Source organism: Podarcis erhardii, assembly GCF_964252035.2.
Source record: "Podarcis erhardii genome assembly, chromosome: 1".
In the NCBI taxonomy this organism is placed as follows: Eukaryota; Metazoa; Chordata; class Lepidosauria; order Squamata; family Lacertidae; genus Podarcis; species Podarcis erhardii.
This window is the reverse complement of record NC_138497.1, coordinates 42,394,022-42,418,275: the sequence shown is the minus strand read 5'-3', so window position 1 is coordinate 42,418,275 and position 24,254 is coordinate 42,394,022. Positions and strand designations below refer to the sequence as shown.

The 24,254-nt window shown below is 41.4% G+C and overlaps 1 protein-coding gene across 2 annotated transcripts in view; it reads left to right on the top strand.

Annotated features, from left to right (window-relative positions):
- FSIP1 (fibrous sheath interacting protein 1) overlaps nt 1-17,832 on the top strand; it is a 78,958-nt gene extending 61,126 nt beyond the window's left edge. Inside the window, exons 12-14 of one of the 2 annotated variants that reach the window (XM_081861637.1) lie at nt 5,423-5,930; nt 7,803-7,861; nt 17,814-17,832. In XM_081861637.1, coding sequence (XP_081717763.1) covers nt 5,423-5,930; nt 7,803-7,837 — 543 coding nt within the window. In that variant the 3' untranslated portion in view covers nt 7,838-7,861; nt 17,814-17,832. Of the gene's footprint in view, nt 1-5,422; nt 5,931-7,802; nt 7,880-17,813 lie in introns of those variants that run through there. The other variant, XM_081861636.1, reaches the window with a different exon arrangement.
- The last annotated feature ends 6,422 nt before the right edge of the window (nt 17,833-24,254 follow it).

The following is a 24,254-nucleotide window of genomic DNA, read 5'->3' as shown; positions in this document are numbered from 1 at the left end:
AAAATAAGTAAGAGGGAAAGCTCTTAGACCCATCCAAGGCTTCTGAGAGTGGAAGAGTGGAAAGGAAAGGAGATATGATTTTAGCTTGTTCTTATTTCCCAGTCAGTTCAAGAGGGTTGAGGAACCATTTGGAACAGCACGGGAGGTATATAAGGCAGACATCAGGAGAAATGAGTGGAAATCATATCTCGCTTTCTGCTCATGGAAGCCAAGATACAATTGCATACACCCCAATGACAATAAACAGGACCACTAAATATTAATCTCTTCTGAAGATCCCGAAAGCATCACTGTTAGTTTTACTACTCAAGTTTTATTACTGTTTATCACTTCTGTAGTAGTGTGCAAGTCATGAGGTGGGCCATAGAAATAACACAGCCCTTCTGCTGTCCAGAAATCATACAGTTTTCAGTAAATGAACAATACAGGAATGGTAGTGGTGGGATTAAGGAATGGCAATGAGTGTTGGTCCTTTTGCGACCTTTTCCCCCCTGGTGAAGCCTCTGTGTTTTTAGCAGCTGTGTGAAAAGTAAAATTATAAGCAGGTAAAGTTTTACCCAGCATGGAAATGCAGCAATGAGGAGAGTCACCTGCTGAATTTCTGTCCAGCCTGCATATAATGTAGACTGTGAGGGATTCTTCTTTCTCTGGAGTAACAGAAGTACCTTCTCACAAATCACTTCTGTGACCCAAAATCCCACCAATTTCCTTGCCTGCCTTTCCTTTTTTGCCTGCCATGGGGAAAAGCCAAGTCCTGCTTGCTGTGGTTGGTGGATTAGGGCAGCCTTCTTCTATTTCAAATCCTTCAACTCCCATCAGCTGCAATGGAAGGTGTGGTCCACAACTTTTGGAGGGCTCCAGGTTGGGGGAGGACAGCTAAGGGGTGCAAGGGGAGCAGTGAAATCAAGTCCCACTGGTTTTAATGGCAGGATGGAGCATGTGCTTAAATCTCCTCCATTGAAAGCAAAAGTGCTTGACTTTGGCAGGATCATGCCCCTTATTTGGCCTGCTCTAAGAATCCATCTTACAACGTGGGTGGCGCTGTGGTTTAAACCACAGAGCCTAGAACTTGACAAACAGAAGGTCAGCGGTTCGAATCCCCGTGACGGGGTGAGCTTCCGTTGCTCAGTCCCTGCTCCTGCCAACCTAGCAGTTCTAAAGCATGCCCAAAGCGCAAGTAGATAAATAGGTATCGCTCTGGCGGGAAGGTAAACGGCGTTTCCGTGCGCTGCTCTGGTTTGCCAGAAGCGGCTTAGTCATGCTGGCCACATGACCCGGAAGCTGTACGCCGGCTCCCTCAGCCAATAAAGTGAGATGAGCGCCACAACCCCAGAGTCGGCCACGACTGGACCTAATGGTCAGAGGTCCCTTTACCTTTACCTTTACCTTTACCTAAGAATCCATCACCTCAGTAACAATATTGATGCTACAGCAGGTACATTATTTAAGCAGGTCCTTAGCATCCCTTAAACCCTTGAACATTAGGATAGCTGCAATACATTTCTACTATCAAGTGTTTAAAATGAAAAAAAAGAGAGATTCCCTCACCAAGCGTAACTCAATCTTTTAATTATTTGTCCAAATGTCAGCCTGTGTGCTGATTGCCTCAGCTGATTTACTTCTTGACAAGAAATATTTGTATAAGGACGCCAGCAAGAAATATGAGAAGAAAGGAAAGCCCTTAGGGAGGTTTGAAGAGTACTTTTACGGCTAAATCTAATGAATAAGCAATTGTAGCTGGACACAGAAGAGAAAAATCCACACACTATACTTTGGAGAATTACATACAAACTGTAAGCACATTTGCTTGGAGTAAGGATGGATATGGTAACTTAAATTGGTGATGGACTCTGGAATTTTATTTTTTATTGGAAAAGTGAACAAATGATGGGAAGAACTAGAAACTTAAGGCCATTCCACTTGGTGCTACTAGAAGGAATTCACAGGTACTTGGCAGTACAATATTTTCATGAAAGGGAAATATATTGTTAAATTTTTGCCCATCCAAAGGTTTTGAAGGCCTTCACACTCAAAAGTGGCAACCCTAACTGATGGACTATATGCAACTGGCCGAGATGACAGGCAGAATCCGTAACCTGGGAGAAGAGAAGATGGAGGAAGACTGGGAGAAATTCAAGAAGTATCTACAAAAACATTGTAATTTGGTTGAATGCTAAGAAGGATGCTAGATTATAAAAAACTGGCCACCACTAAATTAGATTTGAAATTTGATGATAAGTGAGACTAAAGAAAATATAAAATTTTTTGGAAGAAGTGCTAGATTATATTTGAATGAGTGGACATGAGATTGTAAACAAGTTGATAATTTGTTTGGAAAAAACTTTTAACGATGTAAATGGGAGCGGGAGACGTGAGGAAGTCCAAAGAAGTGATGAAATTATGTCTGTGATAGAAGTAAGACTGTTTATTATTTGTGCATTTATATTTAAAAACTTTAATAAATATTTATAAAAAAAAAAAAAGTGGCAACCCTAGATGTATAGTAATTTATCGTATTATTTTCATAATAAAACACAAGGTCAGTGTTTATACTGGTATTTCAAGAAGTGAAATACTTCTGTATATTAAGGAGTAGTGATTTTTTGTTCGTTTGTTTAACATCTAATAATAATAATAATAATAATAATAATAATAATACATACATACATACATACATACCCCGTCCATCTGGCTGGGTTTCCCCAGCCACTCTGGGCTGCTCCCAACAGATTAAAAACAGAATAAAACATCAAATATTAAAAACTTCCCTAAGCAGGGCTGCCTTCAGATGTCTTCTAAAAGTCAGACAGTTGTTTATTTCCTTGACCTCTGATGGGAGGGCATTCCACAGGGCTGGTGCCACTACCTCTGCTCTCTTTAAGAGCAGTCATTATTTCTGTGTGAGTTCTCTGTCGATCCATAAGTTGATTGGTCAAATGTATACTAAAATGTGTCCATCACTTACTGAGAGCATGGCCCAACTTAAAGTTAAGACTCAGTTTCAGTGTGATGGTTCACTATGTGCATAAATGTATTCCATTGAAGCCAAGGATTGTGTCCCTTTTGGCTTGCCGTAAGAATTAGTTACAAAGCTATAAAACTCAGACTGCTGCTTCTTAGCACTGGCAAGAGGGAATATCTGATTGGTGCATGAAATATGTATTTCCTCCTTTTGGTATCTTAGTCAGAAACAGGGCTTTTTCTGCATGATGTGGAATGTCCTAAATGGGGAGATCTGCCAGACTCCATATCTTCTGGTGTTTAAGCGGGTACTTCAAACCAACCTATTTGCCTGTATTATTGTTATTAGTTAATTATTTTTTTTAAGCTTTACATCTGATAACAAATTCAAGTTGCAGGCTGATCCCAAAACAATGGTTAAATGAACTATCTGTAAATTGACCAGCCATTGAGTTTTGATCATTGCTACGTTGGATTGTTTAGTTGATTTATTGATGCTGCTGTTATATATTGCTTACGGTATATTGTAAGACTTCGTGGATTTTATTAAAGCATATGCGTTTATTCCTTTTTAAGCCAGATTGTTAGCCACTTTGAACATAAAGAATAAAGTGGGTACCTAGGCAGATAAAGGCACAGCCAGTAGATCTACCATAGCTTTAATTATCTCTTCAGTACACCATATGAAAGGCTGACTGAAGCTGTGGTTGGGCTTCCGGATGCTTTCTGCCTGACAAAGTCACATTATTGTCCCCTATATTTTCCACAACATACAGAGCGCAACAGGCTGAATGGTGATGTTCGTAACAATTTTTTTACTGGTTACTTCCTAACATACAAATCAAGTGCCGGATGTACACCATCCTTAAGTAAGGTATATAGCCTATTTAATTAAAGCCAATGCAGATATATTTCTTCCTTTCTTTATACATTCTTGTTTGAATTCATATATTACACAGTCCTTGAATGTGATTAAGGAAAGGTCCATGGAATGTCATGGACGATACAGCTGATGAGGTTGGCTAGCATTGGTCGCAGACACAGGCAGGCTGGCTCAGGCAGCTGGGTTGGGCAGAACAAGGTTTCCAGATATTTCCTTGTTTCACATTCAAGGACTGTGTAATGTATGAATTCAAACAAGACTGTATTAAGAAAGGAAGAAATATATCTGCATTAGATTTAATTAAATAGGTTATATACCTTGCTTAAGGATAGTATATGGTGTACATCCTGGACTTGATTCTTATGTTAGGAAGTAACCAGGAAAAAATTTGTTATGAACATTGCGATTCAGCCTGTTGCGCTCTATATGTTGTGACTATTGCATCTGCATAACAAGGTATCGTATTTGTTTTGACCCTATATTTTCCACTCACATATGCAGGCATCTCTGCATTGGCCATTCTTACAATGTTCAGCATTCATATTAGGATCTCTGCACAAACATGCAATCCTTCGCAACCACATTTGGAAACTTTAATAGGAAGGAGCTACAGTGGTACCTCGCAAGACGAAATTAATTCGTTCTGCGAGTTTTTTCGTCTTGCGAAGCACGGATTTTGAAAAAGCTTCAAAAATCACCAAAGTCTTCAAAAACCTCAAAAAATGCTACCACACCGCGTGCTGTGAGTTGCTCCTCGAAGTCAAGTCGCAACTGCACCCCCTGAATGCACCCTGGGTATTAACGGTTTTAAGAAAAAGGAAACAAACTTGCAAGACGTTTTCGTCTTGCAAAGCAAGCCCATAGGGAAATTCGTCTTGCGAAGCAACTCAAAAAACGAAAAACTCTTTCATCTTGCGAGTTTTTCGTCTTACGAGGCATTCGTCTTGCGAGGTACCACTGTACATACTACAAGTGCACAGGGTCAGCCATTTCTGCTACCATGACTTTCTTTTTTCAATGTTGCAGTTGCAGGAAATGGCTGCGGTGGCCCCTCTGTAAGTAGCAGCATCAAAAATTGACCTCACTTCATGTGGCCGTGTACCCAAGTGTATGATTGGGTGAATAGCAGTGTACACTGCCACTGTTCTCACTAGGCCTCTAAAATGTCACTTAAGGACTGCAGTGTGGTGGGCTAGGAAACATTGGCTCCATTGTGGCTAAGGTATTAATGCTGTTACAATTAGACCAGTCATGTCCTCACACTATCAATAGGACATTTGTTTCTAATTCTGTGACCAATTGCTTCCCAAAAGCTCTTCAGCTCAGGCTGGTAGCAAGTTGCTGCAGGTATTATTATTTTTTTAATCCACAGGTGGGAGGTGTATTTCCAGTTATAGATCATATTAAAGCATTCTTGGTTCATTGTCTGGTACTTTTCCTTCATTTTGGAGCCTGGTTTATGCTCTTTGGCATCAGAGATCAATGCTTCCATTATTTCTGTGTGTCGTCAAGCTGTTTTATGAAGGCATTATTTATAGTTATATTTTGACAGGGAGAATTTTTCCCTTGTTTTTCCAGCCAGATGTACTGCCTTGTCTCTCAGAAGAGCAGCTTAATGCCCTTCTGGAAGAATGTATGCAAACCCCAAGAAGAGTAAACAGTCTTACCTTGCCAAAATCTCAGGGATCCTTTCTTGAACGAACAAGTCTCTGTTGCAACACAGCTAAAGACATCATTCCATCAGATGATGCCCAAAGTGTGGAAAAGCTGGCAAACCCAGAAATGATGGATGCTCAAGATAATGATACATGTTCAAAGGAAATGATGGAAACCTCTGACTGTAATCTCAGCAGAGCACTGGATGAATCTCACCTGTTAGAGAAAAAAGAAAATGAGAATCAAGAAAGCCAAGAGGAGGAGATTGTGCATGCCAGTAGCTCTGAGGACTACTTCATGTCAATAGCCCTTAGCACAGAGAGGCTGAAAAAACCTTCTTTTCTTGATGAACCTTTTTATTGTGTCAGCACGAACAATGAGCCATCCACAGATGTCAACATTCCTAGCATACTATTGAAAACCAGAGGAGGTGAGGTTCTTAATAAACCGTTGGAATAGGCTTTTGATTGTGATTTTAAAAACCCAAGCAGGTTCTCATCGAAGGTATGCACTAATGTATTATGATTACACTGGTAGGGCAAAAAAGCCCTTTCATAAGGCACAAAACGATGCCAGAAATAACACAAAATTTCAAAATGTTTTCTGACATTCTTGAACTGACATAAATAGCTGTGAGATTAGTTCTCAGGAAAAGCACTAAAAATAATGATTGATTATGTCAGCTGGCAATAAAGTTGGATATACACAGATGAATTATCTCTTTAATAATATGTAAACCTGTTTCTTTTGTTCATTGTGTCGATAAAATGTGTAAAAGGTTGCAGAAAAGGTCAGCTGATTGCATTTTTTAAAAAAGGAACTCAATAATAATACAGAGGTGATGGATATTTCTAGTTAGAGATCATTTTAAAATTTTATTGGTTTAGTGTCTGGAAGTTTTCCTGTGTTGCCCAATAATATTAACAAAGGGTGGGAACACATTGTCTCTCTATTCTGAGCACACCACTGTAATGCACAGGAGTCCTTAGAAGTCAGTTAATGTGTATAAATTGGCCAGGCTCCTCTTTAGTTGTGGCAAAGTGTTCTGAGTACTCATCAGTCATTTTGACTTTTCTAACAGAAGCCTCTGCTGCTGAATGACACTTGAAGGAAGAATGTATTTAAACATATTTTGTTGTTCAGTCTTTTTAACTTTATGTACCAGCTTGAACTATCCAGGCAAAGAAAAGTAGGATAAATGCAAGACATAGAATTCTCACAGGATTTTGGCCCCTATAGAGCAACAGGCAGATTAGATGCTACAGTAAATATTTGGTACTGCCAAAAAAAATCAGTGCTTGGCACCCCTTCTGCTTCCCTAATGTCTCTAGTACATCTAGGGATGTATGACCAATGGTCAGGGATGATGAGAGGATGACTGAAACATCTCCTGTGCTATGGTTATTCATATAGCAGCAGTTGACTTTCCCAAGTTAGAATATAGCCGAGCAAGGATTTCCTAGGTCAAACTCCAGTATTCTATCAAATGAAACATTTACTTGGAATACAGCAATATTGCTTAGCTAGACATGCCACGTTTTCATAGTGTAGTATCTTTGTACCCATCTAGTGGTCATCATGATTAAATGTTTGGTATTTGCCATTTTTAGTAGACTGTAAGGAATTATGTGACAGCAACCCAAACATACAAGCTAAAAAGCAGATGAATTTTGCATAATACAGTACATGGTATGGAATAAGTGGATGGAGATAATTTTTTCTTTCTCTTAATACTTGAACTTGGGGCCATCCAAGGAAGCTGAATGTTGGAAGAGTCAGGATAGGCAAAAGAAAGCACTTCTTCACAGAATGCATAGTTAAATTATTTGCTTCTCTAGGCAGTAGTGATGATCACTTCGATAGCTTTGAAAGAAGATCAGGCTAATTATCAAAGAACAAGGCATTCAACTAGCCACAATGTTCTACCACCTCTTTTGGAGGCAGGATGCCTCTGGACACCTGTTGCTCGGAATCCCAAAGTGTGCTTTGGTCTTGTTTCCTGGCTTCCTACTGGCATCTGGCTGGCAAATACCCTAGGCCAGGAATAATCAATGTGGTGTCCTCAAGGTGTTGGACTCAAACTTCCATCAGAATAGCCAGTGTTCTCAGTGTTCAGGGATGATGGGAGTCGTATTCCATCAACATTGGGAGGGCACCATATTGATTACCTGTGGCCTAGTCTGTGGCCAGCAATGCCCAGAGTGGGTTGACGGCAGCAATAACATCCAGCTGCTTTTTTCATTTATACTTCTGAATACTGTAGGCCTTTCAATAAGCCAAGAATGGTTTTATTTCTGTACAGATGAACTAAAAGATGAAGACATGACTGAAGAGTAATATGCTGCCACCTTCACTGCATTGGTAAAGTCTATTTCATTGTCAAAACAAAATAAAAAAATTCCTTCCAGTAGCACCTTAAAGACCAACTGAGTTAGTTCTAGGTATGAGCTTTCGTGTGCATGCACACTTCTTCAGATACCATGTCTATTTCATGTCTATTTCATGTCTATTTCAGATACAATGTCTATTTCATTGGTTATTGATTTACTTAGTTAAGATCATTTCAGAAATCATCCAGATCTGAGCCATAAAAGCTTATTATTCTGTGGAAATGTTTTTCCCATAGTAAATGCTTTCTGTCTTACTTTCCTGTGGCAGTTGGACTTCTAAATAAAAAATTATCTGTTTACTTGATTTCTGGAAGCAGCATCAATAACTTGCATGCATGTTAATGTGTGTTTTTTTTTGAAAAAAATCCCAAAGATGTAGTTTTAGGCTCCTCTACCTGATTTCTAATTATGAAATCTTGAAGAGTCTTAGGAAATAAACTACATGACACTGTATGCCTAGGTTCTCACGATGCATGCAGTATAGCAACAGCTTTTATGTAACTGAGACATAAGTCCGCATTCCTTACAGTGAGCCATATTTAAATATCAACAGAAGAAGTCTTTGGCAGATTCATCTAAACAGGAGGCATGCAGAGAATGGGATGCTTAAATGTACCTCTGTTTTCTGTTTGAAACTTGATTCCCTGCTACTTATATGAATCTGGACATGTTCATTCTTGTGTGTTATGTGATGATGATTTATAAAAAAAATCTGAGTGGGGAAGAACTGCAAAATGCTACCATTAGATTTATGTTTGCTTTTGTGGTTTGTTTATTTATTTATTTATTACTTTTAAAACATCTACAGTGACTAGTCTCTGTGCAAAACTACACCACCACCACAAAGGCATAGGCCCTGTCCACAGGTTTATCATCAAAGATTAGCTCTAGTCATGCATTAGCATAGTGTCAATGTACAGGCAGCTGTGCAAAACTGTGGACAGGGAGTCATATTAAATTGCACATTTTGTTAGAAGTAAAAAAATAGTCTGCTACTCAGATGCACATTCCATTTATGCCGACACCAATAATGCATGTGTGAAAGCCTGTTAGTCCGGCAAATCTTGTAGGGAATTGCTCTGCTCTTTCAGCATTGAGTAAAAAAGAAGATAGGGATTTATTTAGCATTCATTAATCATTACTAATCATCCATACTGCATTGTTCAACAATAATTAGAAACCCGAGCCCCCTGCCTGTAGGTTTACAATCTGCAAATTACAAACAAGGGAGTAAAGGGGAGAATATGAGCAAGCAGTTGTTGAATAGCAATAAGATTATAATAGACTGTGCCTCGTCCTCAAAGGCGATCGTGCGAGAAGAGCACAGTGGGTCCCCTATGAAGGTTATTTGCACTGAAATATCTTGCTAATCTGTGCCTCCACCTGTAGCTGAGTGGGCATTGCCTTGGAAGGAACCACCTAGCGGCAAGATGTCCCTGATAAAAGAGGAGCAGTAGTGCTGCAGTGCCATGATTGTAGCCATTTGCTCTGGAGATCAGAGAGTCTGGTTATACATACTTCTAATATGTAGGCAAGCCCACTCCCATGGCACATCTTTCTAAACCTTGACCCTTGCTGACCACCACTAATGATTAAAGCAACTGAGGTTTAATTTTAAGAATGGATTTATGTATTGGTGAGGGGTGGGCAGCCTTAAGTCTATCTGCTTAGCAAACAAGGTTGGCGTAAGGAACACAACCCAAGAGGAGAGGTGCCAGGTGAAGGAGCTGATATAACAGGCATCGGGCACAAGTGCAAAGGAGCAGGTTTAAACCTGTTGGTACAGGATGTCCCAAGAGCAGGGATTGGTTCTGGCAGATCAGCAGAAGCGCACGTGGCGGTCTGACTAAGTAAAAGAGCAAGAAGCAGACACCAACTTGTCTTGTTTTAATAATAGAAACAGAAGCCTGGCAGGCAAGCAGCAGAGCGGGCTGCAGAAGCTGCTATGCAGAACTGATGTCTGTTTAAACAGCGGCAACTGTAAATCCAGAAGTGGCCAAATATTATTGGTTGAACAGACTGATTCTGTTTAGATGACAGTGGAGGGTAGAGGTCAGTTGCATCTGGTACAATCTCTTAGCATACAGTTTACAGTAACCACGTGCCGCTCAGGCCCTGCTGCAGCCTGATCAACATGGGGGCAGAGCCTAGAAGCTTGCCATGGTTTCTAGTAATGTGGGCACCTTTGTAGCTGTCTAATCCTGCCAAACTTCCTCTTTCTCTGGTGGTCTTTTATATCCTTTTTAGCTGTAATAGGATTATGTGCAGCATAGGCTTTTCTTTCACTGTCCCATTTTTGAGCATCTGCAAAGCTGCTAAGCAAGCCAAAATAAACACGTTCCTTAAATCACAAATCACTGCATGCCAATATTCATTTGCCTTAATATTACACCTGGTTAGACAAGACAACTTTGCTGTGGTTAGATAACTCTACCATACAGTGACATTACTGTCAGAAGTTCTGACTGTAACTACAAGAGGCTGCCACAAAGCAACATCTTATTCACCCAGTTTTGGATTCCTCAATGTTAGGGTTAGCACTCGGCTGCTGAAACAAGTGAAGCAGGTATCACTATATACCCTTTCAATACGTCCCCCTCTTCTTCTACCCATACCTGTTCAGATGTCTTCACATTGTCATATACTCCCTCCTTTGATGAATTTTACCACTTACTTATGACATGATCATACTAAGGACCTAAAATTCATCATCTACTGTAAGGCATTTGACATATTGCTACCCACCCATCTCTTATGCATAACATTGTAGGGAATATTAGCTCCTACTGTTGTTCTCCTGTTGGCTGTATTATTTTTTTAGCCAAGTTTTACTTTAGTAGTTCCATTTTAGCATGAAATCTTTCATGAAAACTACCGTATTGGCCTGAATATAAGCCACACTTTCCCTCCAAATTCCGACCATGAAAAGTTAAAGTGTGGCTTAAATTCGTGACCTTACAAAAATTGGCTTTTACGCTGCTGAAACAGACATATGGTAAAACAGAATGGGTGTGAGTGCCTGCAAAATTTTAAGGGAGTGGCTTATATTCGGGTATTGTCTTGTTTTCTTTGAATTTTAAAGATGCAGCTTATATTCAGGTACGGCTTATATTTGGGCCACTACGGTAATTGCTATTGATTTTTCTTTTATGGTACAAGCACACTCTCTGTGCAGGCCAACTTATAGGCAGCAGGGGCATTCACTCTGAAGCAATCTCTTAATCTCTGTTGCTCCCAATTCCCAGCAATTATGCCCAGGACTGCAGTTTCTTTTGTAAGGAGGGTAGTCTTCCCATCACCCCCACAATTTTCCTAATTTCCTTTATCACACTTTTCAAAAGCACACAGAAGCCATTCTAGAGCGAGACGCAAAATCAGATTTCTCAAGTGTGCTCTGCTTTCAACTCGCCTGCACTTTTCTTTTTTCTTTGTCTATTCAGCTGCCGTGTCTCATGTAGGGGTGATCAAGTCCTCCGGAAATGAATAGGCAAATTTGATTGTTTTCTCCCCAGTGAGTTTGCACATTTTTAATGCTGACTGAAAGTGAGAGGGTTCAGTTTCCCCCCTGAGAAACGTCTCTTCATGCTTTCATGAGAAAAACCACGTTTTGAGTAAAATTCCCACCCCACCCCTCACTTTCTGCTCCTGTACTTCCCTGAAGCACCTTGCTCTCTGTTGCATATTTCTTTTTCTGATTTCTCTGGCTGCTTCCTCAGTCTGCTTTGGCTGTTTCAGGCATGGTATGCTGGCCAAAGGTGTCCGCCTCCTGTAGGATAACGCCCCGGATCACAACTCGCATGTTGCTCAGACAGAAGCACGGTCCTGTGGGTATGAAATCCTTTCTCATCCCCCTTATTCTCCCAATCTCGCACCATTGGACTTCCAATGGTGGTTCTGTTCTGCTCATGCTTTGTTTTTCCTTCTGCTTACAGCATGGGGGCATGGCACCATTGGACTTCCAATGGTGGTTCTGTTCTGCTCATGCTTTGTTTTTCCTTCTGCTTACAGCATGGGGGCATGGTCTCCACTGAGCAACATTTGCCCTTACTCTAACTTTCTCAACTTTGTAGCGTTATACAGACCTGACCATTTTAGGCTCATCTAGTTGACATGTGAACTCCAATGCCCAGGTCCTTTTTGACCCAGTAGAGGGCAGAATAGGGGCAGGGGACTGGGAACAGAAGCTCCTGCAAAATGGACCCCGCCTATAATATGTTTGAAACACTTTGCAGACGATCACCTCTAACAGCCATAATTGTCCTCTTGTTCTTGAAACGACTCTGCCTTCCACATACAAATGTCCCCTGCAGACCACATTAGATCTCAGTTCTTATTTTGACTGAGTGGCCCAAAATAGCCTATAGTCTATCTGGCAATGTCTGTTTTCCACTGTCCCTGATATAGGCACCAAGATGCAGGCAAAAAACGTAGTTGGATAACATTGGGTCAAACCACGGTACTGACTGGCTCTGCTTGCACCACGATGGTGGTCCTCTTAGCACCCAAGGCACGGTAACCATGCACCTCTCGGTCTTGGTCCCAGGGTGGTCAACAGAGAGGCTGGGCATTGAAATATGCTAGGGTGAATGTGCCATGGGTGTATTGCTTGAATTTTAGCTGGATATGCACGTGTGCAAAATTGCTAAGCATGTAGAAATAAACAAAAGGACTTAAGAACTCAAGTTGGGCCTGCTGGTTTAGGCCAATGGCCTATCTAGTCTATCATCCTGTTCTCCTATGACCCCTACTGTGATCCCAAGGTCTCGCTCCTAGTCGGTCACCACCAGTTCATATTAAACTCAAAAATCCCAGATGCTGCAACCTTTTTTCACATTGCTTACATCAGAAGAGAGCTTTACAACGATAGCACTTTTAATATGTAAGACATTACTCATAAATGCCATATGTTTTGTCTAACCGCAGAAGCCTGCCACAAGGCAACATCTTCCCATTAATCCAGATCAGTGCCTCAAGTTCCTGTTTTCTTGTCTTGTTCTAGGCCATGGGAGGAAGCAGCTTAGCATGTCAAGCACATTTCATTATTTCCCTTTTCTTCACTTTTGCCTCCTTCGCTGCTGATGGATTTCAAGTCTCAATCTTGAAATCATCATCATCACCACACCTTTTTCCCTGACGGGGACTCAAGGTGTCTGACAGCTAAAATGGAAACAGCTAAAAACATAGAAAAAGAGCAATCATGAAAGAAAATTAAATATTAATAGAATATATATGCGATATTAAAACATACAAAGCATTAGAATAAAAACATCACAACACCAGCCCTTCCTTTGCAAACAAGAAAGTCTTAACCTGTCAGCAGAAGGACAACAACGAGGGCGCCGGTCTAATTTCTCTAGGAAGGGATCTCCAAAGTCTGGGAGAAACCACCAAGAAGGCCCTGTTCCTCATTCCTCCTAAGTGTGCCTGTGAAGGTGGTGAGAGTGAGAGAAGGACCTTACCTGAAGATCTCAGAGCCTGAGCAGGTTTGCATGAGGGAACACGGTTTTTCACATAGCTTGGCCCTAAACTGTATAGGGCTTTAGAGGTCATAACTAGCACTTTGGTTTTGTCTGGAAACAGACTGGTAGAAAGCACTTTAGCATGCTGGAAGTGTGATTGAACAGGGGTTGTAGTCCAAAACATAGGAAGAGCCCTGCTGGATGAAGCCAATGACCCATCTCATCCAACACTGTGTTGTTCTCTTTGTGGCCAACTAAGTGTCTATTGATAATGCAATTGCACTCTCCCTGCTTGTGATTCCAAGTAACTGGTATTCAGAAGAAACTGCCTCCAGCATTAATTGATGTGTAAAACCGTTCACCTTAAACTTTTGGCTCCTGTTGATAGTAGAGAAGACGTACAACATGTTTTGTCTTTGAAAGCAGGATCTGTGTGCCATAGGATGATCCTGCACCAGTCAGCACCATTCAAGTGACGGCAAATTCTAGAAGTTCCTGGGGTTGTGCATGCATACCCATGCAAAAGGAGCCAGAATCATACCGATTAGCTATTTGGTTTGAAGAAAGAGCTGAGAGGGGGAAATTGAATGTAGCCTTCCTGCTTCTAAACTGCAATTTCCATTTCAGAAAGAAAGAGGGATTTGGTTAGTTGGCTTTTAAAGTGACTTTACGGAACAAATACTGAGCAAGCACAGAACAGTTTAGAATCCATCAGCTGTTGTGAGTGTATGGGAAGGTGGGACAATGGGATGAACTTCGCGTTCTTTATTTTTATACCATGATTCCAAAGCAGTGGTTTTCTTAGGTAGGGAGAATGTCCCCATACAGGTATACCCATGTATTCCTGAAATACACCCCTGGTCCAGCCATGTATAAGAACAACAGAACTGCTGTTAGAATTTTCTTTTGTGACCTTTGGGGAAGTGGCATAGCTCGGTGGCTATGCATAGCTTTTATTAATAATAATAATAATATCGTAGTAATTTATTACTTATACCCCCGGCCATCTGGCTGGGCGTCCCTAGCCACTCTGGGCGACTCCCAACAGAATATTAAAAATACGATAAAACTTCAAACATTAAAAACTTGTCTAACAGGGCTGCCTTCATATGTTTTCTAAAAGTCAGGTAATTGTTTATTTCCTTGACATCTGATGGGAGGGAACAGTGCCTGGTTCCCTGTAACCTCACTTCTCGCAGTGAGGGAACTGCCAGAAGGCCCTCGGCGCTGGATCTCAGGGTCCGGCTGAACAATGGGGGTGGAGATGCTCCTTCAGATATACTGGGCTGAGGCAGAAGACCCTGGGTTAAGTTCCCTGCATCCCAGGTAGGCCTGGGAGATACTCTGTGTCTGAATGCCTGGAAAGCCACTGTTGGTCAGTGTAGACAGTACTGAGCTTGATTGACCTGTGGTCTGACTCACTCTAAGAGAGCTTTCTGTGTTCCTACTATGTGCTACAAGATGGCTTTGGCTGTAGACCCTGAATTGTACAATCTGAATTGTACAATGTATAATGGTATTTCTTGGCAGCTCTGTGCATCACAGTTTGGATTTGGCAGGAAAGACTGTGAGAGATAGATGCGCAGCCCCATCCCGTGCAGATATTTATTCAAAAGTACGTCATGCCACATTCAATGGGAATCACTCACTAATAAGCAAGTTTGAGATTCCAGCCTCAGAGAAGGCTCCCATTTTTAGGGGACCAATCGTATGTCACCAAAAGATTCAACTGCTTGTCTTTTTCATGTCAAACATTTTTATTCAGGGGAAACAAATAGAGGATTAGAGGATTTCCAGTTGATTTTTGGTAGATGATGTTGAGCTTTTGTATAAGGATTATAGCTGAGTACTTCTTAATATTGAGAAATGTGAGGGGATGTACTTTTAACAAAAGGGAATTGTGTGGCTAATTTCTAGTAAGAACGCCTAAGCCCTGCCTAATAAACTCTGGGCTTTGCAAGCCTGTGTTTGCATATGCATGTTGGGCGATCAACACACAGGTTATGCTTGTGCATGGCCTGATATTTGTTCCTGCTGAAGCTTCAGGAAGCTTTTGGCAAGCTCAGGCTGGAAAATTTGTTCCTTATATTTATATATTGAACTGATTATTTGCACACAGTGTAAGTCGCTGTACTTAAAACATGTAGGAATGTGGCCATAATGTCCAATTTTTGAACCATTTAGGAATGAAATAACCCAAAGATTTGGACATCTTCCATACACGTATTTTCTGGATAAAAGGATTACTTTAAGCAGATTTCCCTGAGCTCTGCAAATCTATTCAAACTTATTCTTAAAGGGTTTCTTTAAACTGAAACTGTAAATCTCTGTTCTAATTCATTTTGTGTACTTAATTTTTTTTAAAGTAGTTCTGATTGTTATGGTACTCAAAAGTATTTTCTTCCTTCCTTCCTTTCTCGTGAGAGTGTTACATTCATGTTTGTTCTTGAACATTTCAAGTTTCTCATTTATTTACAGAATTTTTGTATAATATTATTACAGTTCTTCAGATATGGCCTTTGTGGGCACATTACTGTTGGTAATCTCTCAGTTTAAATGGGGTGACACAGTTATGGAGGGAAAATTTATATTTTAAAAAATAATCCCGGTTGAGATCTAGAGAGAGCTATTTTTTCTCAGCCTAACTTTAAGATGTGTTTCCAAGTAGTAATATTTAGTATGAGTTGATATAATGTGATTGGCGCTTTTTTTTACTAAGTTTTCCCAGCTACTACTTCTAGCTTTGACTTGTATGCCACCATATGAGCTTTAGCTGTTTTAGCTTTAATATTTTAAATGTGTGCACTATATTTTTAAAATGTTTTTATGTTATTTCTTTGAGCCGACTTGAGAAAGACATTTGTGCCTGGAAAGGTAGCATAAAAACATATATATCACTGTTATTTCTCTTTCTCTCTCATGGAGTTCTTTGCACCAATTCTGCAAGAGAGTTATGCAGGAAAAAGCAACTTTCATATGCTAATGTCCTTCGTGGAATGGTAACTGTGGGTGCAGATTAGAGGCAGATGTTTATCAAGGTGCACTGCTGAATTGTGATGTACGTTTGGATATCCAGTTCTTGCCACATTTCTACCACAAAACTATGCAGGTGAGAATGGGCATTCTGAGTTGCGTAATGTTTTACCAGGATGAAGCTCTGTTTTTCGTCATCTATGATACTGGGGCTTCATTCTTTGCCCAGCCAAAGAAAGATTATCAGTTTGTTCAGCTAACTTCTACCTTTTCTTTCAAGGAAAACAAAAACCTCTGGCTACGTTCATTGTACACATACTGCTCAAAATTTAGTCCTATGCTAAATAAAATGCAAGCACCTCTGAGTGGGAGGTAGAACTGGGTTTATTACATCCGTGCCCCTCACTGGTGACACAGTTTTTCTATCCAGAGATAACAACTGAAGTACTGTTGAAGCAACAGCCTAAATCCTCTGCTGTCATAAACTTGGCATCAAGGTGTATTTTAACTGCTGTAGGGGAGGAAAGCTGAAAGGTATGTGTTAGGTTTTCTAAAATAACTGCTAGTAATGGGAAAGTGGGGATCGAGTGCCAAGTATTGCTATGCTTTCTGTAACAACCTCTAGTGATGATCTTAGTGAATCCAGAGGAAGAACCTAAAAGTGCCTTTCAAAAGTGCAACACAAGAAGATAGCTGGAAAAGCACAGTAGGAAAATCATATGCTTGGTCTTCATATGCCAGAAGCACAGTAGATGAGTATATGGTTATAATTTGCCAGAAACTTCTTGCGTCTCCTATATTTGAACCTGATTTAGACGGTCAGGGGTCCCTTTACCTTTTTATAAAGCTGTTTGTTTCCAGCAAAACTGCGTTCTGTGCTTCTTTATAGATGCTTAAGTGTCTGCATTCTTATACAGTGGTACCTTGGTTGTCAATCCATTCCAGGAGTCCGTTTGACTGCCAGAACTGTTCGAAAACCAAGCCGTGCGGCTTCCGATTGGCTGCAGGAGCTTCCTGAACTCAAGCGGAAACTGCGTCAGACGTTCAGCTTCCAAAAAACGTTCGTAAACTGGAGCACTTACTTCTGGGTTTGCGGCGTTCATGAGCCAATTTGTTCGGGAGCCAAGCTGTTCAACAACCAAATACCACTGTACTTGCTTACGGCAGTGTGGTGTGTTAGAGGGTACTGGACTTGGCCCAAAGATGTAATGATTCTGGGTGCACAGGCAAACTAGAGGAATGAGGAATGGCTTGAAACAATGTTATTCCTCAGAGCCTCTAAGACCAACTTGTCCAGAGACTTCTAAGCCTTCGGAACTGCCTGGATCACGTGACCTGAGGGCAAGTCTCAAATTATCGATTTCTCAATTCTACGGGAGTCTTTCTGAATTATAAACCTTATCATTACAAAAGAAACCTGGGTGCAATTCTCTACTCAAGTTATTGGACTCACAGGGTGATATTGTGTCCTTCACTGTCTCTCCATTTAAGCTACGTCACAGGGTGATTGTGAGAGAAAATGTATACCACCCTGAACTCACAGAAGAAACAGCGATATGATAGATCACAGGAGAAGCCTACAAATGGAATGTGTAATATGGAAAGCTGTCTTCCAGAGTGAGTTACCTTTTACATTTATGGCAAAAAAAATAGGTTAAGCAGGTATTTCTGCCCTTCCCAGAATTCAAAGTCCTGCTTATAAAAGAGGGCAGAGGAACATTCAAAGTGCTCTGTAAGAACTATAAAGAGTTCTGTTTCATCTGTTTAGCTCCTATTTCTTGTTATTTCTTGTTATCTAAAGATGAAGTTGTGGTGGTTTGTAGAAAGTAACCTGTCAGGGGCTCAGGAGCAGAAGCGCAGGGAAGGGAGGAAAGGGAGAGCGAAGGGGAAGAATCGGAGGGCAGCGTAGGAGAAGATGACAGTGGCCCGAGAGATTCCATGAGCCTCTCCAGCGAATCGGAAGATTCACAGAAGGGGGCCCCGGTGGCCAGGGCAAGGGGGGTCCCAAGGGGGACACTCCAGAAGCAAGGGGCCAGCGGGGACTCCCAGAGCAGCAGTTGGAGATCAGGACCAGCTTCCCCACCAGAGCATAGTGGGGGGGAAGAGTCCCAGATATCGGGTCCAGCGTATCCCCCACCAGGGAGAGAAGATGAGTCAGGGCTGACCACGCCTCCATCGGAGAGTCAGGCAACGGAGGGGAGGTCAGGTCCAGCCAGCATCCCGGAAGAGGGAAGCAGTGATAGAAGCAGTGTAACGGTCAGGAGGAAGGTCACTGGGTTGGCGCGAGAGCCAAGTTCAAATGTACAGGCGAGCGGGACAGTAGAGAACGAGGACTGGGAACCAGGTCCTAAAGCCCGCCGGAGGCAGGGGGAGGAGTCAGGCGACTCAGCGTCAGAAGAGTCCAGATAGGGGAATGCCTCAGCGGGCAGGAGGACCCAGAGGAGGAGAGAGCAGAGGAAGAGGTGGAGCAGGGCTAGAATCTTAAACTGGTGTCAGGGGGGAGGAGACTCAGATGGAACTTCGACGGTCTAGGGTTTAAGACGTAGAGCTGCGCGCTGCCGCTTTGAAATGGAAACTGAACTTTAATAAAGACTTTTGTACATAACGACGACCTGGCGTTGGTCCTCTGTGAGCTGGGACCTTGGGGCAGCTCTGACATAACCAAAATTTGCTGAATAGTTTTCAGAGCGTTTTACATCAACACTCCAGCACCTGATAAGAAACAATTTGGCATCAGAGCTATTTGTATTCTGCGCAGGAAATGAGCAATCCAACCCACCATTGTCACTGAAAACTCTTCAGTGAGGTAGATTGTATGGAGTATTATTTTTCCTGTGCTGGCAAATGTTCAGATGTGATATTGAATGTTAGTGATGGACCATGGTCAATTTGTATTATGTCAGACATTGTACAAAGGCGAAAATGATAACTTGCAGCTCGGCCTGCTCCATAAATGAAACATACCGTAAGTCATGCTTAGGCCTTTTGAAACCAGTGGCCTTATATATTCATAACTCTGGGTTGGATTATAACCTGGCTGTTCAAATAAAGAAGATTGCTGTATGATAGGTGAACTTGGATTATTTTAGAGTAGCAGATTATTGTAAATTGTTTTTAGTGTACAATAACAAAATGTATGATACTACTTGGGTGTGTTTCAGCTGGACTATGGATATTTCTCCTCCCTATGAGTTGCTTCTTCTATGTCCACTATAGGTCTTGAACTAATGTCACCATCATTCCTTTCCCTCCTGAACCAGGATGGCCATCTTCAGGTGCTGTAGGCAAAACACGCTTAGAATCATAGAATCATAGAAGTGTAGAGTCAAAAGGGATCACAAGGGTCATCTAGTCCAACTCTTTGCTATTCAGGAATCTCGACTAAAGCATTCAAGACAGATAGTCACCCAACCCCTGCTTAAAAACCTGCAAAGGGAGTCCGTTCCCCTGTCAAACAGCTCTTACTGTCAGAAATTTCTTCCTGACACTTCATACCACCTTGTAAAACAGCTTCAAACTCAATGTTTATACAGAGTTTGTAAGTTCCAGTTACTGCTTTGTAACTGCTCATGCTGGATTTGAAATCTCTAGTATTCTCTCATTCTTCCTTTGTACTGGGCAGAGCTTTGAGGCCTACTAGGGCTTTTGCCTGGTGCCAGCGGTGCCAGGCTCTCTTGCACCCTAGGCAAGGCTAACTACCTGCACCCAAACCCGCAACCCAAATAGCTAATTTCAATTTTCAAAAACGGGTGTCTTGTAGAAAACAAAGAAAAGCACAAAACTTGAAACTGCTAAAATAAATTTATTTTAAATTGCAAGAACAATCTTTCTCAAATACAAATGGAAATCTTTTAGCGCACATTGTGATGCTATCATTTAAGTTTCCTAAAAGTTTCAATTTCAGGCACACCAACATCTCACTTTATGTGCCTTTTCTTTTGTAAATTTTGTCACCGATTTCTTGTTACTCCCACTGTCATAACCCAGACCCTGCAGATTCTCAATTGGTCATTTGCTCAAGGTGCCCACGAAGAGTTTCTGTCATTAAAGCACCTGTAGTCTCCTTTAGTGAAACAAATCCCAAGAAATGTTCTCTTATGATAAACTCAAGTTCAGACATAACATACATTTGTTGAATATGACTAACATCAGGTATGCAGCCCAGAACAATTGACTAGTATTTGGCTGAGTTTGCACATGCTAACATTTTCTGCTCTGTAGCACCTGCTAGAAGTTATATAAACTAATTTTGCATATCTTTTCCTAGGTAGTCAACCATTGTTTCTTGCTCTTTAACTCTGTGTAAATCATGTTCATTTGTGATTGTTTCCAAATAGTGCTAGATATTCTACAAACTTCAAAAAAAAAGTCCATTGCTAGCACTATGCAGCTTTTCTGTTGTACCATGGAATTAAATAATTAAATTAAATTAAATTAATCCAATCAAACTAGTTGTCAGAATCTGGCCATTTTAACCATATCCATCGCACGGAATATTGACCCAAGGGAAACGGAACATGGTGTATCAAGTTTTGTTACCAATGAAACATCAGTCCTTTGGCAATTGTGTTAATCATGACTTGTGCAACAGTGACTGGAGTCCTAGACCAGAAAGCTGCTTGCATAAGGAAATGCTCTGTGCTGGTGCAGCAGAAGTCGTCAGAACAGTGAGGTCAGTCATAGACCATAGATATTGTGACACATGCACATGTGGGGCTCTTGCAAGAGTGCACAGAGAGCAGGGCCAGGAAGGAGGGAGGAACTAAGGATAAGCTGAGTGGTTCTAATGCATGTAATATTATGTCAGCAAAGCACAGCAGCAACACATCTTTTAAAAGCCAAGTGTAGAGCTAAAAAAAGAAGAAGTATTTATCAAGAGTTTCACATTTTTAGATTCAAACTTTTGAATTTGGGCACATGATGGTTGACTACTTTTCTGCTATCGACTTTGAGGGAAGCTTATCATTTATTTAAACAATTTATATACTGCTTAACTGCAGTCATTTAATCAGGCCCAGTAAATGCAAAATGGTAAAAATCAGGTAAAACTATAAAATCAGACTTCAGTTTAAATAAATAAATAAATCTTAAATCAGATTGATAAATAACAGCGTGCTGAAATTCAATACTATTGCACCTTTCCCTGATTTCAAGAAATCCCCCAAATCCAACAGCATCTATTATTAGGAATGTTAAAACCATACCTTCGAATTGTGGGAATCGAATTTGCTTGAGAATTCCACCCCCACCCCCCACTCTTGGCTGCCCCAAATACTTTCATAAAGTGCAGCTTTCCTACTTTGACACAAATATGTTCTTGGACCCAATACTTTATGGGCACCATAACCTGGGGCTGTCTGAGAATCTCATTATTATCCTAATCATAATATTAATTCCCAAACAGCATTTTCAACCTTATCTCTCTTTACCTGCAGACTGTTATTTCTGTTAGTTGACCTACATAAAGGAAACCTGTGTTGAATAGGTAAAGATTTACTCCAAGGATCCAAATAAATAAATGAATAAATAAATAAATAAATAAAGGATGGCAATGCCAAGAAGCAGCAGCAGAAAGGAATGCTCTTGGAACACAGTTCCTTTCAATGACTTCTTTTTGTTTTAAGCTCATATTATATTTCTGCCTGGTTTATGTGTTTGGAAAAGTGCTCCCTCTTTGACAAGGATAGATCACTTAAAGCTCTAAGCCACAGTTATCCGTTACACTGGGGCATTGGATACAGTCCAGGTGAAGCTGGCCAAATGCCTTGCTGAATTAAATGAGACTCCACAACATGGTTTACAGCTTACAACTGATTCCATTATATATCAGGCAGCTTCTCTGCAATAATATATTAGAGGTATAAAACAATGCTGAATCTTGCACACTGTTTATTAACAAGAGTGTGTGTGTGTGTGTGTGTGTCTATGCAGAATGAAAAACATTGGCAGGTACTGGGAATCTTTCATATCTGGAGTGTTATCTTGTGTCACTATTATTATTATTATTATTATTATTATTACTACTACTACTACTACTACTACTCAAATGTTATGGTAGACAGAAGAATAATTCCCCACTTGGATGGTGTGTTTGGCATCGTATCCATGGAATCCTTAATGTGTAGACTGACCTTAAGCTGTCTCAGCTGTCCAACTCTGCATCAGCTAAAGCATCAGAACCATCAGTCTGATTCACAGCGCAATATAGGAGTCTCAAAATTATCTTGCTGCTGGCATCTGTCTGTCTCGAGAGACAATGGGGTGCTCCTCCAGGCGTGAAGTCAAACCACTGGAGAATCGCAGTGCCTGTTGTGGCTGCAGAGACCGTTAACTCATAACATCTGCCTCCCATGTTGCTTTTGTTGCATTAGCGGCACTGAAGTGTCCTCTCTGGGGTGCAAGCCTGGGCAGTATGTACGGAAGTCCTGAGCTGCCAAGAGGACAAGACCCCCCTCTTGGCCTCATTGATTTGGGACATAGCAAAGAAGGGCAATACATTTGGTACCTGCTTGGCTGCAGGAGTAGCTGGAAGGAGGCAAACAAAGTGCCATCCAACTACCTTAGGGACTGCACTCTGGATTTGTGTAGGGCTTGGTCCTTAGCCTATTCTTCTCCCAAAGGTGTCCCGCAAGGCAGCGGGTATGGATTTTTCCTCAGGGTTTACTCCTGAAGCATTTCTCACAAATGAGTATAGCTGCAAGGCAGCGGAGGTTTAGCATCAGTTTTCCTTCTCCTAGATGGGCTTCCTTCCCAGGTTGGCAAGTCCCATCTGCGCCTCACATCCCTCTACAGGACATGCACAAACCACCTTCATGCTCTCATCTGCTCAATCTGCTTGAACCTGTCTTTGCATACAGGGGAAATCCCTAACTCACCAAGGGTTTGAGGCCAATCGGCTACCCTCACCTAGTTTAGCCACACCCCATGAAACAGCTTCAAAGACATTAAAGGTAAAGGGACCCGTGACCATTAGGTCCAGTCGCAGACGACTCTGGGGTTGTGGCACTCATCTCGCTCTATAAGCCGAGGGAGCCGGTGTTTGTCCACAGACAGCTTCCAGGTCATGTGGCCAGCATGACTAAGCCGCTTCTGGTGAAACCAGAGCAGCGCACGGAAACACCACTTTCCTTCCCTCTGGAGTGGTACCTATTTATCTGCTTGCACTTTGACGTGCTTTTGAACTGCTAGGTGGGCAGGAGCTGGGACCAAACAACGGGAGCACTCTCTGTCGCAGGGATTCGAGCCGCCGACCTTCTGATTAGCAAGCCCTAGGCTCAGTGGTTTAGACCACAGTGCCACTCGCGTCCTTCTTCAAAGACATTAGGTCTGCATTTGAGAGAAATCTTCTTCCAGGCTCAACAATTAATCCAGCAGTGCACCTGGATTAAGTTATAAGTCAGAGTGATGAGATGAGGTGGATCAGCAATAGAAGTTCGAGTTTCCCCCTTTTTCACTCAAAGGGCCTGCTGATACTTCGCAACTCTACAGAAAATATGTTACACATTTGAAAGCCTTTTTAACTATTCACAGAACCCTTCAGAAGCAAAGAAGCTGATAAAATAGAACCATATTTATCCCTTCCCAAATCTCTGACTAAGCCTTACAAACCATCTAAAGGTAGGTCCTAGTAAAAGTAGCTCACTCCAATGTACATACAGTTCTTCTGCAGCTCCCTTGATGCATCCTAGAGATATTAATGAGCTTTTGGGCATTAATGGAGATCACAGAATCCTATTAAGGTAAATGCCTTCTGCTGATGTGTCACGAACCATCCTCAAGTGGGTAAGTTGCAGCCATTTTGTTTATTTCTAAAAAGATGGTTTTGCTTCTCAGTCTTGAGTCAAAGCTATGCAAGTGCATTGTGAACAGAGGAGGATGCAGCAGTGAGAATTTGGAAATAACTTTTTTAAAAAGTGGAGCCCATGTGGGAAG